A 16,524-nucleotide genomic window follows, 5' to 3' on the forward strand; every position below is an offset into this window, starting at 1 on the left:
GGGACCGTGGGGATGGCAGCAGCTCCCTGGGGCCCAGCACTGGGACTCTCTCGCCACCCAGCACCGTATCTATTAGCCGACGCTCATCTTCCCAGCGCCCGTCCGCGGGATCGCCAGGCTTTAGCAAGCAGGAGGTTCAGCGGCTGAGCATGGAAGGAAGCTTCAAGGGTGCCGAGCGCATTCGTATCCCATCTCGGCAGGCCTGACGGAGCTGACGGGACAGGACAAGTCCTTGCAGGCAGAGCCGTGCTGGAGAGAATCGAGAAATGCAGAGAAAAAGGGGATATCGGCTCGTGGATGACTGCAGAGCCTGGCGGGACTCGTGGGCACGGCAGGGCTCGCCTGCCCCAAGCGCAGGGGAGCCTTCGGGTCGCGCAGGGAGATGAGGATCGGCCTCAGGCACCCGGGGCTCAGAGGGAAAGCGCTGTGGGCGCCAGACTCCTGGGTCCCTTCTCTCTGCTCTGCTACTAACCTGTCAGAGCAACAGGGAGGTGCAGCACAGCCACCTCTTCCCTTTAATTTTGAACACTAAGTGTTTCTCTTCTCACCGGGAAAGAAATATCCAGTGTCCCCAGAGCCCAAGTGGCGCTGGCTCAGCCGACTGCACGTACTGGCCTGGCTCAGACCCTTGGCACCGTTAACGTGCCAGGTTAACGACCCATCTACTTCTGAGCCTGTAGATCCATCCAGGCACCGCTCCGCTCTTGGCGACGGACATTCATCGGCGATGCGCCGACCGAGCCGTGGGCAGGCTTCCCGCTGCTTCCCAGATGTGGAGCTGGCGTGCAGGAGCAATCACGGCCACCGACTCACGCAAACTCCCATGCGCTGTCGGCCTTGCAGAGGCCCGCCAGGATGCGCGGCCGCGTCAAGCTGCATTTGGCGAGTCTCGGGAGAAGCGGCTTTCCTGATGGGACGGGCTGTCAAGTCGAGGCTTCATGTCGGGACTCGAAGCAGCTATCACAAATGACTGTTACTTTCCCATCCAAGAAATAATAGCTTCTCTGATTAATGCATTTGGCGTCTGAGCCCCTCAGCTCTGGCAGGAGGACAGCCAGGTCTAGACGGGAAAACCTTGGCATGCTTCCATGGGTGCTCAAACCCGCTCTTGAGATGTGGGACAGCTACGGTAAGTTGGACACCTACGATCCTCCTCTCAACTAACCCCCCACCAGAGGCGCTCAACACGCACAGAGCCAGGAGGGACTTCTGCAGAGGACCAGAGCAGAGGGGTGGCCCGACAGTTGCAGAGCAACTGCAGGTGATACTGGGAAAGAAACTGAACCTGCATCTCCAACACCTGATCTACACCTGAACGCTCTTGAGATGCATGAGCTCCACAAGCAACGAGATGTTTCCAGAAGAAGGTTCTCTAGCTGGAGCTGTGCAGCGATACGTGTCTCCTGAGCTTCGTGGCATGCGAGCATGATGCAACTACAGCAAGAGGCCCAGCACTAGCTGCTGCTCCTGGTTTCGGAGACCCCGGTGCCTGTCTTCTGCTGTTTAATAGCTCTGCTAGATGTCAGGACTGCTTAGGTGTGAGATGAAGAAAGGCAATGTTGCTCTGCTGTTTCTGAGCTGGGAGCAGGGAGTCAGGCACGAGGTGAGTTCAGGGGTACCAAGGCCTTATGGTTGGGCTTTACTCAAGGAGGAGAGAAGAAAAGCAGAGGGAAGCAGAAGCAAGATGGAAAGAGAAAGAGCTGGGATGACCCAGAAGCATGTGAGGTCTGGGCAGGTCCAGGATGGGCCAAGAAAGACTCCCAAAGCTCTGTCCCTCATGCCAGGGTGGTTAGGAGACAACTGAGCCACTGCTTGTTCGAACAAGTCTGTGTTTCTTGTCTCCCCACATACATCGGCCCTTAAAACGAGCTGTTAGTGCTACAGCAGGTCAGCAGGACCCAGGGCTGAGAGGAACAAGCATGCCCAGGACTGGAGAAGGCCACCGTCTCCTCGGAAGTGTCCCCTCCCTTTGTCAAGGTTTCCTCTCTCCTCTGACACTGCACGTGGGCAGGCAGCCCCCTCTGCGGACCTCCGGGCCAGGAGTGTCATGGCATCTGGGCATGGAGACACAAGAGGTAGATCCAGCCCCACAGTTTCTCTGGAGGCCACGTCACCTGAAGGCCCTTCTGCTTCCTCCAGCCCTCTTGGTTCATGGATGTGGAAACACTTTCCCAGTTGAAGGGACTTGGGACTTTCAGATGTTTGGGAGGAGATGCAGCACTTGAGATTTCTGCTGCTCCGATGTCCCCTTATCTCTCTGCAGCCATCGACAGGGGACCCCGCTGCTGGGGCTCGTCCAAAAGCTGGTCGCTGAACTACGATCTTGGCAGCTGAGCAGCATGTCAGCGGGAAACGCCAGGTTGTGGCCAAGCTTTCGGTCCGGGGCACCAAGGTTTCACCCAGCCAAGACTACCGCTGCAGCAAGCCCCAGCCTGGTTGCCAGCAACAAACAGAAGGTCCCTGCAAAAGCATCTAAAGGCACATTGTGCCCCAGGACCGGAGCACAAGCCTGCGCGGATCATGAGTGCAGACGGCGCGCTGGGCCAGACTCTTCTCGGAGGTGCACAGGGACAGGACGAGAGGCAACGGGGACAAATTCTGGCATGAAAAACTCCCACTAGATGCCAGGAAAATGCTTTTCACCCTGAGGGTGGTCAAGCCCTGGAAGAGGGGCCCAGGGAGGTTGCAGGATCTCCATCCTTGGGGATATTCAAACTCAACTGATCTTGGCCCTGAGCAACCTGATCTAACGCCTTGCTTTAAGCAGGGGGGCTGGAGCAGAGATTTCCGGAGAGCCCCTCCAGCCTCAGTTACTCTGGGACGCCGAAGTGAATGGGCGCATCCACGGGGAAGGCAGCGGTGACGGCGAGGCAGGAGTGAGCCCTGCCGGCGAGGCGGGTTGGGGCAGCGTGGCCTCTCCCGCGCCTGCGTGGCTGCATTTCCCCGCACGCTGCCTTCAGCGAGCTGCCTCCGTCTGCCGCTACCTGTGAAGAGGAGGAATTTTTCCAGGGAGCTGCATAAGCAGGAAAACATGATCGGTCCTTTGCTGTTAGTGCCAATACACAATTAGCTTCAGCCCTAATTAACAAAGTCCTAAATGAACTTGGGGAGAGCGAGAGCCTGGAGCTAAAACGCGGAGAGAAATAATCAAGCGTTAACGCCAGTTTGCCACGACCTCCCAGCGCGGCCTTGCTGTCCGCCGCCGAGCCCGAAGGAGGGCACTCGTTTCGGGTCAGGAACAGGGAAATGTTCAAACCCGTCCCCCAAAAGCCAGTGTTTGCAAGCCAGGTGCGAGCGCGGCACTGGCTAAATGGTCCTCGAGCCGTGGGGGGAGACGACAGGCGCCGGGCGGACTGTTTTGCTCCCCTTTTCTTCTTTATTTCTGCTGTATCTTGCTATCGCAGGCAGGACAGTGACCATCTCTTCTTCCCTCGGTACAAAACACGTATCTAGGGCTGGCTGGAGGTTTGCTGCTCTCTGCAAACAGCCCAAAAGGCAGGCTTGTGTTTGAACCAATAGTTACGTTTCCCCAGCTGATCGAGGTGGGTGGGAAAGCAAATTAAAGCCACGCAACAAGTTTTCGGCACGATAAACATAAAAAATAAAAGATGAGATTAAGCCGCTTCCAAACATGGACAAATCCCTGGCCGCCGACATCTCTAGCAGCTGCGTGTTAGCTCTGAGCCCAGCCAGGGCACTTGTGTAGGCTCTGGGTGAGTCTGTAATAAAACACATACTGTATAAAATAAATACGTTCCAACGCATGAGGGGGACTCCCGAGTTACCAGGCCTGCGAATCTGGTCCTTGGAAAATGTAAAACGAGGGAAAAATTTGGGGGAGATGAAGAGGGGAGCAATGGCCGCAGACGGAGAAGAGGGATGTGCCCCAGCCTCCTTGTAGCACCAAGACTGGAGTTCTCCAAGACAAGAAGCATCGTCTTGCTCCAACCTCGGCCTTCTCCCTCCGACCTTGCTCTCTGCTGTCCACCCTCATCCTCCTGCGGTCTCTGCCTAGAGCTGGCTGCCCAGTGCGGGAAGGGGAAGAGGACCCAGCTAGCATCAGCTGCAGCTGCAAAGACTCCTCCGTATACCAAAGAAGAAGGTCCCTGGAGAAGGCCAGGTGAACACCAAGCACCCATCTCCAGCGGCAGCTGGCCCAGCCGCCTCAGAGGACGGTGCAGGAAACCTGGGATGACCATTAGGGCTCTCGACATCAGTGAGTTTGACTGCAGATATGGCCCCCAGGAGCAGCCAAAGTGGATTTGGAGCTTGCTCAGTTTTTGCTTTAAACCATCTTCTGCAGCACTGAGCGCTTGGGGACACTCAATGAGAAAAGGTGTTTCTTCTGCTGCCTCTGCATACGATGCCCTTCCAGTTTCACTAAATCCCCCACAGGCAGAAAACATTTTCCAGATTATTCGCTATTTCAAAGCCACCTCTGTGGTCTCTGCCCTCCTTTCTGATAACAGGCTCCGTTTTCTAAGCAGCTTTCCAGGTCTGATTGCTCTCCTCAGGATAACCGTCCCTGTGCACTGCATCATCCATTTTTAAAAAGCCATTATACCTTTTCTCCTCTCATAGCATTCTTAAATCAATACCGCAGGCATCCAAAAGCCTCGCTTACTGGTTTGGCTCGAGCTGCGCTTGCGGAGAGGTTCCTCTCGGCTGCCTTTTGCGATGCTTCTGCCCTTGCTCGTGCCGGGTTAATTTAGCATTCCCAGCCCGCCCTGTTGCAGCATCTCCCTGGAGCCTGGCGTAGCTCCATGCCCTGCTCCTCCCGCGCCGCTCTCGCGCGTGGTGGGGCCGCGGTCCCGCGGACAAGTCCACCCCTGCAGGTTTCCGCGCATCCTTCAGCGCGTTTACAACCTTGTGTTTCAGGGCTGCTTCAAGGCACAGGGAGATTAAGGGCACACCTGGAACCAGTGAGTCGCTTCTTCGTGGACATGTATCTGCATCCAAGGAAGTGGCTTTTTGGAGCTTGCCGGGCTCATCCGCGGCCGTGCCGATTTCTGCATCGCCCTGCAGTGCGACGACCCGCGACTTCCGGGCTCGGGGCTCGGTTAGCGCCCGCTGAGGACCCGAATGGCGAGGACAGGCCGTGCCGTTTCCCACGCCAGCCGCCCGGCCGCGGCCGCGCCGCCGAGGGGCAGCCGAGCTCTGCCAGGAGGCAGCTGTCTATGCGCTAAACCAGAAGGGCGCAGGGCAATCTAATTTTCGCGCTGGCAAAGGCTTCCTGTGCGGCTGAGGGACAGGCTGTCAGAGCGGGAAGGTTTCTGGGCAATTTTAGGAGCGGCTACCCAGCACCGCGACCTCCCCACTGGGACAAATAGGGATTTCCAGACCCCAGCGCTGGATGCTGCTTAACGGCCAGAGGTATAATTACGGATGCTAAACAACAGCCGGCCGAAATGTTCAGCAAGTCCCAGGGTTAATCAGCCCTCCGCGCCCTGGTGTATCTGCTGCCTCGACGCACGCTTCATAAAGAGGAGGAGGGTTGTTTTTTTTCCCCGTGTTTAGCGGCGAGTTTATTTTTATTACTTAGGCAAGTCAAGTGGCCGGTGATTTACTCAATGCACAGCTCGGATTTAGCTGTTTCCAACTTTCCGCTGGGACAGGGGGGAGCTGAGGCCCTCCAGCTTCAGCCTGGCAGCACCCAAAGCCCAGAGCTCGCTGCGGTCGCGGCTGCAGCTTCTTGACCCATCGCCTTTGGCAAGCGCCAGACGGCAGCTCGATAGCTCTTGGACCGTGGCAGCTCTCCCCTGCCCAGGGGAGCGGACGGTTGCGAGCTCCTCAGACACCATCGGCAGCATGGTGGGGATGACGTGCGCCTCCGTACGAGGAATGGGACGAGAACCTCGTCAGGCTAATTGGTGCTTCTTGTCCCTGCTTCATCCTTCTCTGTAGCCCATCGCGGGGCTCCTCCAGTCTGGGGGATGGAGCTGTAGTATCTGCACATGCAGCAACTACCCCTTGCCCAGAATGGGGCACAGCAGGTTGGAGAGGCTATAGAAAGCAGAAGCCCGTTTAGATGCGACTCTAATCCAGCATCCAGGACAGACTGGGGTCTCTCCGACTCCTCCCTCCTTCCCGGTGGAAAGGGTGTCCTGCCAGAGCCGGCTCAGGACAGGCGCTGGGAGGTGTTTGCAAAGCCACCCCGAGCAGTCTGGTTTCTCCACGTGACCTGCCCATCCACTCTGCCCGTTAGGAGCCTTCGTTTGCATGGGTGGCTCTTTCTTGAGTCCTTTCCATTCTGAGCTTGGCTTCTCCTGCTAAGATTAGGCAGCTTTTTGGGTGCTGGAAGGAGAACCAGGGGCACCAAGGCCACCTCGATACGCTGAGTAAATATAGGTGGCAGCGCTGGCACCTCGGCTGGTCCCAAGCAGGAGGACATGGGACTTCACCCTCCGGCGGTGCAGCCCTGGGAAATACAAGTGTCCACGAGTCTGAGCCCCGGCAGGTTATTACAAGAACTCTTAAGAAACATGATAAAAAAAAAAAAAAAGTGCTGATCCTGTGCTGATTCAGTCGGGAGAGCTGTGCGTGCAGAACGGGGGCTTGGGGGGGAGACAGGCAGCTGGGAAACTGGTCGGAAAGCCAGAGCCACAGGCAGGGGCAGGCGAGGAGGAGGGAGAAACGCCAGCGAGCATCGCCTGGCCGCGTCTTGGGATGCCGCTCGCTTGGCAGGTCAGTGAAGGATTTCAACGTTTTTTTTTTTTTGCTGGAATCATCTGTAACTTTTGTTTAGCGGAGGAGGAAATGGAAGGTCATTTATCGAACTACGGCAGATTCGGGTCTGCCCAGGGACCGTGCAGGATCGATGCCACCTGCGAGCGCAGGTCTGCTGCGAGGAAGGAGGCTGCGAGGAAAAAGCCGAGCGAAAAAGCAGGAGAGGAAATACTGAAGGGAGAGGGAAAGAGCCAGGAATGAGGCGAGTGCTCTGCAGAAGGGAACGCGCCGGCACGGAACAGCGAAGCCTTACGCAGCCGACGGGCTGTGCCCAAGGGGGACCAGCTGCCCTTTTCTCTGCAGAGATGCTCCGTAATCAAGCACTTGCTCCCCACAGCCACGTACCCAGCAGCTCTGTGCCCCTGCCTGGGTGCGTGGAAGGGTAGGGAAGAGGAGGTTCTCTGGGCAGGCGGGATAATTCATCATAAAACATCTTCACCGAGACTCAAAGTCACGCTGTGCCCACCGAGGTGGGCAATAAGCGTCTGCACGGGCGCGCTCAGCTCCAGCGCACACAGGAACGCAACTGAGGCAACTTTCAGGGAAAAGGGCTAAGCCATGTTGAACTTGAATTTTCCAGCGGTTGAGACCACGCGGACGGACAGTTACAGCAGCTCAAACGATGCAAAACCAACTTTATCGGGGTACTCGACTGAAGTCGGCGTGCGTGTCGCAGGGCTTGGACGGAGGCGAGCCGCCGGCGCTCAGCATTTTCACGGGTTCGATCGTCTAGGAGCGGAGACGCCGGGATCAATAGCATATAGGGTTATCCGGGTTCAGTGCAGGAGCTCCACAGCCATGGGCGACCGGAGTCGGAGCGGCAATGTCGTCCACTCGGCTGCATACGTGGCCTCCGTGACCGAAGTACGCGATAACTGCTAAATCGAAGGGCGAGCGGTGGGTTTTAAGTGGCCCAATATCTCAAACCACTAAGGCTATGAACAGATTGGTGAGTAAATCCTCATTTCTGGTAGAGGAGCTCTTTGAAAAATCACGCAGGCTGAGAAACCAGAATGAGGCCGTTTTTGTTCTTAATGCCCTCTCTATATATCCAGCTACGAGGCTGCAGGAAAACTGGCTGTGCCGTGGCAGCTGGGAGCCCTGGGTAGGGATGGTCTGGGAGAGGAGAGGATTTATTCCCCTCTTTAGGACACCTGCAGGCTTGCACCAGAGCTGCCAGATTTTTTAACCATGATCTCCCATGCTAGGCGTATTATGGTTTGTCGATATTGGTTTTTCCGGAACCTCCGAGGCCCAGGAGCAAATCTGCCTCGTGATATTTGAGGCCATCTCGGAAGCGCTACGGAGCAGCCTGGACATTTATCCCCGGGCTCCCTGGATGCCGCCGTTGTGCCGTGCGCGCTCCGGCACGGTGGCTCCGCAAACCTTCGCTTCCCAGCTGCGACGTGGGAAAAGTGAAGCTCCTGAAAAAGCCCTTTCGGTCCCTCCTTCCCACAGCATGGGGAAGAGATGCAACTGCAGCCTCCTCCTCCAGAGCTGCCCTTGAGGACGATGCCCTTGACCCAGAGCTACAGGGGCATCTCGGCTTCAGGACTTTCTCCTAAAACGCTGCAAGCTGCTGCTCAGGGCAGATGGGGAGGAGAAGGGCCATCGGCAGAGCTCCCATGAGGATGAGAACGGGATCACAACTTCCCCATCTCGGGCCGGAGAATGCGAGAAACAGGCCTAGAAATCATCCCGAACGCGAACCTTTCAGACCAGTCCCACAGCAGCTGGTGGCAAGTGCCAGCTCGAGGGGGGAGAATCCGATGGAGGCCTCCGATATTTCTAAGTAGCCATCCCGCTCTGCCAACCCTTGGATCGCTTAGGGATGTTCTCCGCTTTCCCTCTGCTCCTGCTGCCAAGGATGCTTGCCCCCGGCTGAGCAGCGCTGCGGGACCACCCTGTTCCTACTAATGAACTGCCCTGCCGCAGTTCCCATCCCCTGCTGATGGGATTTCTCCAGGAATGTGAGAAAACGGGAACACCGAGCGCCGCAGGGGATGCGCGCGTGGACGGTCGCGCCGGGCGGGGAGCGCGTGCGCGCGGGGGGCTCGGGAGTTGTTCCCGTCCGCTTGCCCTGCCGCGGAGAAGCGGCTGGAGGAGAGGACAAGCGTGTGCAGTGGGGGGCGCGCAGGGAAGCCCCCACCGGGGAGACCGGGGACGCTCCGGAGCCAACGCCGCGGCGCCGCGCATTACCTGGGACGGGTGCAGGTAGGGCTCGGGGGAGGCCAGGTTGGTCTGCACGGACACGCTCTTCTCCAGCAGGATCTGGGGGAAGCCCAGCTTCTCGAAGGTGTTCCTCTTCCAGTGCTTGCTGTCCTGCTGCGCCAGGGCCTCGTCCTCGCTGAAGGCTCGCACCACGGGGCCCGGCATGGGCAAGGGGAGGGCGCCGTCGCTCTCGTAGCCCGAGCCGTCCTTCTGGGAGTCCCAGCTGCTGCGTTGCTTCATGTGGTAGTGAGCCTGCTGGGCTTCCCAGGCCAGGCGGGCCTGCGCCAGGAAGGGCTCGGGGAAGGCGCGCGCCGCCTCCGCCTCCGCCGCTTTGCTCTCCGCGCGGTTCAGCTGCGGCCGGGCGCCCCCCGGCGCCGCCCTCTCCTCGCCCGGCAGCTGCTCGCCCAGCGCCTCGCGGTCCCCCGAGCCGTCCGTGGAGGAGGCGTTGGGGTCGTGGGACACGGAGGGCTTGCGGCTCTTCCTCTTCCTGGTGCTGGGCGAGTAGCCCGTCGAAGACATGGTGTCCTGCTGGCTGCACCAGGACATGGAGTCCTCGCCTTGGGCGAGCGGGCCGGCCGGCTGGCCGTGGCAGAAGTCGGGCCCTTCCATGCTGCTGTAGTCTCCCGACTTGATGTCCAGGCGCTGGTCGCGGACCAGGCAGGGGCTGTGCTGCAGCGAGTAGGAGCCGCCGATGGGGTTGGGCGAGTACTTGTGCCGCAGGCCCGTCTTCATCTTGGGGCTGGAGCCCGACTGCTCCACGTAGACCAGCTGCCGCACGTACTCCTTGCCGGCCGGGCTGTACTCGAGGCTCATGAACCTGTCGGGACACTTCTGCTTGGTGAGCACCAGCTGCTGGTAGGGCGAGTTGGAGCCTTGCTTGGGCGACTGCAGGAAGGGGTGAGGCTTGCGGATGGGCGACTTCTGCGGGGAGCCGGCCTTGTAGCTGCCGCTGGCTTCGTACTGCATGTCCACGGGGGGCTCGTCGTAGATGGGGGCCTGGTACTCCATGGGCGGCTCCTCGTAGAGGGGCGGCTCGTAGGCGTAGCGGGGCGAGGAGGGCTGCGACTCGCTCGAGTGCTTGCGGTGCTGCGACTGGAGCGGCGAGCAGAAGGGGTCGCCGCGGCCCAGCAGCGGCGAGCAGCTGCCCACGTGCTCCGCTCTCTTCAGGAAGGGCGACTGCTTGCGCTCGGGGAAGAAGACGGAGTTGTCGGCCTCGGCGGCGAAGGTCTGCAGGTTGGGCGACTGCTGGCCGCCCGAGGGCCGCCGCGAGCGGCTCCCCGGCTGGCTCTCGGCCGCGTAGCCGTTGCCCTGGTGCATGAGGAAGCTGGGCTCGCGGTCGGTCACCTTGATGAGCATGCGCTCCTTGGTGCCGGCGTTCCAGCGCAGCGACGACGTCCTGCGGGCACAAACACAACGCTGCCGTCAGGGAGCGAGGCCGATCCTGCGTGCCCCCCCCCACCGCAGCCTGTCGGCCGGTGTGACGGGACGCCTTCTCACCCTCCCCACCGCCGGCTGCCCACGCTTGCCTTCCCGCAGGAGCCCCTGCCCAAGGTGGACCTCCACCCAGCTGCCCCGGGACGGCTCCCGACGGAGCTGCCCTCCTCGGCGTTGAGTTTCCTCCCTTGCAGGCTCGCTCCTTCTGCTTCCCCGCACCGGAGAGGACCAGCCGGGGACCTCCGGGGCTGGGTGTGCTTGCTGAGCACCGACATAGGTGCTGACACCCAACGCTTGACCCACGTCAAGGACGGACGTACCCCGCGCGTACAAAACACAGAGCTATTAGGTGTAGAGCACGTCGGCGCTGGTGAGAGCGGGACACGGCCACCGTCCCAGCGGTGGTGGCCCTGAGGACCCGGGGCTCCCACGGACCCGGGGCTCCTGCAGCCCTCAAAAATCCCCTCGGGTGCTCCGGCTATGCATGAAGGACACGGAGGCTGCACATGTCACCAGGGAGGTTTTTCAGAGCGAGCTGCCCCAGTTGGCTTTTGCAACTGTACGTTATTTTGGAGATACCCGCCCGAGACGCCGGGTCCCGGCTGCAGCACGCAGCCTCGCCGGCAGGGAACGGGAAGGCTCCTTCGAGCGCTCGCAGCCCTGCGGAGCATCGAGCACACGGGGAAAGCACCGCTCCTCGGCAGCTCATGCCAAATCGGAGCCCGGCCTTCAACTCTGCTCCCCGACTCGCACCTACCTCAACGGACAACACTTCTGCAAATTAGAGAAATTAGGTATTTGTGAAGCTCACCAAAAAAAAAAAAAAAAAGCTTACGAGGAGATTTAATTGCGCATTCCAACCCGGGCCTGCGGCTGAGCCGTAAGGAAACGCAGAACAGCGAATATTGCTGCTCATTAAAAAAAGCAGCGTCCGGCTGGCTCGTTGGGTGAGACGAGGTCCTGCAGGAGGACGGCGAACCTCCGCGAGGATATCGTTAAGGGCTGCACGGAAACGTGTCCGCGCAGAGGGCAGAGCCGGGGGCACTCCGCTCTCCTTTACTCCCAAGTGCCGGCCTTTGCACCCCAACAAGGTCGTAATAAACAGCTTTGTTCACGGATATTTGCTGTCCGCACGGGGAAGGGCGCACGGTGCTCCCGTCCAGGCGTCGGAAGGAGGGTGCTCCCACGGGCAGCGACCCCGTTTTCTGCCTAGCTCCCGGCCCCTCGCCGGGGCAGCAGCACCCGCCTCCGGGTGCCAGTCCCTCCAACGTCTCCTGCCTGCAAACAAGACTCCAGCCTCATTCTTCGTTACCCGCTGAACAACTTTGATCAAACTTTCTGAAAACAGCTTAGTCTGAAGGAGGCATCTAGCATGGAAAAGCTTCAGGTGGAAAGACAACACCTCCCTAAACTTCAGGGGTTTGTAAAGTCCCCAGCCAGGGACTGCTGGGGCCCAAAACTTCCGTTTCTACACCCAGGAGAGCATCAGCAGTGCTGCTCCGGGGCAAGACACTGGAGAAATTCGGGTCAGGTCTGGCTCTCAGGGGATGATCTTGCTGCTCTCCCAGGGCTGCCGCTTCCCTGGAAAGGATCCTGTGATATATGGCACGTGCCAGAGCCTGCAGCTGGATTAAGTTAAAAAAAAGCCCCAAACAGCATTTGAAAAGAAGCAGACGGCAGAATCCCAACAGCAGACTTTCTCCTCACTGCAGAGGGAGCCGACGGCACGGGGATGGGAGGCTCCTCGCCTCGGATGGCCGAGGCACTTTGCAGCCGCCCACCACTGCTGCCCCATTAGAGAAAGGGCAAACATTTAGCACCAGGCGCCTTATTTAGGGGGGCAATCACTATTTACGGACCGCCAAAACGCAACTCAACGCACAGACATCCATTTCAGAGCCGTCGAAGCCCTTCCCTTCCACGGAGAAGCGCGGCCTCCGAGTTGCGCTGGCCGGAGTCGCCCGCTTGCTCCGGATGTGCACGGTGGGTGATCGAGGGCTGGAGCTCCCTCTTCCCAATGTCGACGGCCGCACTCCTCAGCGGCTCTGCGTCACATCCAACACCTCGCCACGCTTTTACTCCAAGCCCTTCAAGAGGCTGCACCCTGTGGTACGGGCAATATGTAAGGGCTGGTACCAAGCACGCTGACATTCAAGGACAAAACCAGCGAGCCTGAAATACAGCACTGTCCCCTCGCGCTGCCTCTGCTGCCGGCTGGCTTGCAAGGACTTCCACGGCGTTTATGAGATTAACCCCAAAGGCTCAAATCAGAAGCAGCTATGAGAGGGAAAAAGCAATTTCTGCCTATTTCTGCCACTTTTCAGGATAACACTTCTTGAGACACTTCCACGGGTTTTGGTTCAAAGCGCAGTAGCCTTCGACCACAGCGAGCTGACCACACCACAAGCTTGCACGGCACCAGCTGACGCCGTGTCCCCGAATCGCCACGATCAAGGTGCCAGATGACCGGCGAAGACCTTTGGACTCATCGCGCTGCTGCTTTAGACAGAGGTGGGAGCACCCGTTTCCCCAGGGAGCTGCTGGGAGCTGCTGGCCAGCTGCTCTTGGGGTTTCCCCCGGGTCACTCATTTCCCCCAACTTATGAAATTCAGTGGGGATAAATAAGGAGAGAGCATGCAAGAATAACAGCTATGGAAACTGTGATTAGGCAGACTCACGAAAGTGGGAGTATATTTTTCAAGAGCAAATAATAAAGTATAAAGTCACAAAACATCAGCAATGGGAGGGCCTTCAAGAGGGCACCAGTTCCAACCATGTATGCCTTCCCTGGCAGAGCATTTGTCAAAAAGGTTCTTAAAACCCATCATGCTTAGGGATTTCACCTCCTCCTCCAGGAACCTCTTCTGGGGCTCAGCCAGCCTTACTGTCAGAAAGGTCTCTCCTAATGTTTAAATCTTCCTTATTGCAATTTAAGCCCATTTATCCTTGTCCTACTCTCAGTGGACCCAGAAGAAATTTATCTTCATCCTTTCTGCAGGAGCTTTTCACACTTCCGAAGCGCAGGGTGACTCTTGCAGCACTGTTTTATACATGCAACATGCATGTGCAAGCAAGTGCCAACAGGGACTGTTTTCTTAATTATGAGATGGAAATAATTATCTCAAAATCACCACCCAACAGGCAGTGCATGCTGACTGGACCAAGAGCTCCGCAAGCCATGGAATAAAAAGTCTGCTGCCTCCAACCCGACCTAGGAGACCTCCTTCACCTATGCATTAAGTCTCGTCTTCCTGTTAAGCCATTTGATATTCACGGTAGGTAACATTTTCTCCGAATAATGAACCATCCTGCAAAGTTGCGCCGACGTGCAGCTGGATCCCCCGTCATTTACATTCTAGCAGCACATCCTCCAGTTCTGCATTTCAACTCTAATTGGAATTTGCAATGAAATGAGCAGTTTTTTTCTCTTTATTAATAATTCACGGACAGAAATAATTATAATCTCGGTAGAATCCTGGCCCCACAAGATGAGCTCTGGGGGACTGCATTGCAGGGAGCTGTACAGCCTGAGCCTGTCTCGCAGGGCTCTGGTTGAGCTGATCAAATCTCCTCCAGGGGACCACTGAAATGTCCCGAGACCAGCAAGAAAGTGCAAGGAGAGGGGAACTACGGCCTTTTCAAACCTCACAGACAGGCACGAGTTCCCCTCTGCTAGGGCAGCTTTGAGCTAGTGGATCATTTGCAGTGGAAAAATTCTCTACAGTAGAATTAGCATCAAGTTTTGGACCAACTTGTTACCTCAAGTTACCACCTCCTCACAAAATAAAGTACCAAGTACTTTGAGGAGCAAGACTCCGGATAGCTTTGGGCTTCAGCCTTAGACATAGCTACCCTGCTACAGCCTCAGATGCAAGCACCGCTGCGTTTGAGATGCTGCCTCCCTGCTTCCCTGGAGCACTGCTGTTGGAGATGGCGAGTAGGAGAAAAACGTTTCGGAACAAGGTCAAGAACTTGGGCAAGAGCCAGGAAAGAGAAGTCTCCCAACAGCAGGTTTTGACATTGGAACTGGACAGAGAACGCATCCATCCCCGTTCCTCCCCAAACCGTAGGCAGATGAAGGATGTGGTTTGCACCTTGTTTTCCCCAGAAACCCTACTGCTTTGCTCCCGGGAGCCCATCTTTGGAAAAACGCGCCTGTTGGAAAGGGCCAGAGATGGCACTACCATGACGGCAGAGCCGGAGCAGATGGGCTTACCCTCCCGGTGCCCACCAGTTGCCAGGGCTGTCTCAGCCCGCTGCCTCTCCAATAGGGACACCCTGCATCAGCTGTAGTGATGTCACCCTGACAGGAACTGGCCTGAGAACCAGCATGTGCTACACCCGTTCACATTAAGCAATCGATACCAGGAGACTCTCGGCTGCTGCCAGCTCAGTATTGTACTTCTTGATACTGGTGACCTGAAAGCAGAAGAATCCCATGGCTTTCATCAATTACATATAATTGCACCCTCTCCTCATGCCAAAATCCCCAAAATGAGAAAGGTAAGTGCCCAGCAGAAGAGAGTCTTCCTATTACTTTTTGACAGCACGTATTATCTCCAGACCTGAGCACCACAGGCACAGCTCTCAAAGGCTAAATTCGGCAAACAGCCAACCTTGGCTTCAGTGCTGATGTAAAATGTCCCATCTGCATTCTGCCTGACACACGCTTCTCACCATTGCCCACGCTTCCAGCGACTGGTGGCAGACGACCTCGAGAGCCGGAGGCAGCACACGCTGGTGCCTGGTGATCACTGCTGCCCAGCAGCACCTTTCAACGCTCAAACACACATGCTTTGCTAAGCACTTGGTCCTGCCTCATACAAGGAACCGTAGGGAAGCCTCTTATTTTGATATTGAGGAAGTCTGGTGTATCCTACACACTAATTACACAGATAGAATGAGACTTCCTTATGCCATGTTACCACATTAAGCAGGAATTAAACCTTCTCCACAGCTTCCAGTAAAGCACGGCTACAGCAAGATCTCCTGCAACGTGTTTTGGAGGTTCAGTTGGGCTTGTTGTCCCTACGAGAGGCAGCAGAGCCACAGAGATCTCCAGCCATCTGCTCCAGCCGGGCCACCACCCAGGCTGGACTTCCTTGCTTCAAACTGCTGAAAACCACGCTCTGATTTTCCTCTTTGCAATCCCTGTTGCTCTCCAGTTGTTTCCACCTTGTCCAGCAGATATACTGCCCGTTGGTCCTGCAAGAGGTTCTTCTGCCCCTCTCGGCCCTGCCCAGCCAGGCAGAGCAGGGTGGCCCAAACACCGCTCCGGCTAGCAGGGGCTTTTCATCCGCCAGACCCACGTGTATCCAGCGCAGCCGCTGGGAGAGGTTGTCAATACATCTGCCCCGCGTTTAGCGATCTGCGGGGCATGGGGGCACTTGGGACGAAGAGCAGAGGCAGCTTCTAAAGAAGTGCAGGAAGAACTTGCCAGCCTCGCAGGAGGCATCCGAGCTTGGATTTGCTACTGTCTGCAAAGGGCCCTGGGCTCCTCGAGCGGAAAGCGCCAGGGAAGCACATCACGTTATTAATTCTTTGCCGAGTCCCATGCTGGCACAGAAGATACTGGAGGCAGCGCCTGCAATACGTCTGGGAGCACGCACACCGGTCTCCTAGCTCATTTCCCTCTCAGTTTCTCAGTTATTTTTTCACACCACTTGTCCTTTCTGTCCTTCAGAAAAAAGGTGGAGTGAGTCCAATTATGGATTTTTGCAGAAAAATGCCCACAAAGAGTCATATATAAATATCTCCCCACATGAGGCTTTCGTGCGCAGCACTCGTTGCACACAAACTAGCAGCGGGGGCCGGTGTGCCGAGAGCATCCGTGTGCGTGCTGTCAGTACACAGCCGTTTTTGTGCCACGGGATGCTGCTGTGTTGAGTTTTAGAGACAAAAAAGCTACATATAATAGACACACAGAATAATATGATCCTATGAACCCTCCCTGGGAAGGGTTTAGGAGCAGGTTCTTGCACCCATGTGGTAATATGGGGCTCCTCAAATAAACCTGCTACACGTGGTCATGCAGGCAGCACACGGTGGCATAAGGGCCTGGGATGATCCTACAAGTCAGTGAGACTTGGGATCACGGTAACCAGGGCCAGGAGGAACGTTGGAGACCTGCCCATTGCCCTGCCCAGCAGCAGA

General features: G+C 57.4%; 1 protein-coding gene across 1 annotated transcript in view; it reads right to left on the reverse strand.

The window, feature by feature from the left end:
- The window catches only part of ARHGAP39 (Rho GTPase activating protein 39), a 75,939-nt gene that overhangs the window by 10,181 nt on the left and 49,234 nt on the right, over window positions 1–16,524 (reverse strand). The window contains exon 4 of the mRNA XM_026055118.1: window positions 8,926–10,333. Within this exon, the coding sequence (XP_025910903.1) occupies window positions 8,926–10,333 (1,408 nt within the window). The remainder of the gene's footprint in view (window positions 1–8,925; window positions 10,334–16,524) is intronic.

This window comes from Apteryx rowi, unplaced genomic scaffold, assembly GCF_003343035.1.
Source record: "Apteryx rowi isolate R43461 unplaced genomic scaffold, aptRow1 scaffold_988, whole genome shotgun sequence".
Classification (NCBI taxonomy): Eukaryota; Metazoa; Chordata; class Aves; order Apterygiformes; family Apterygidae; genus Apteryx; species Apteryx rowi.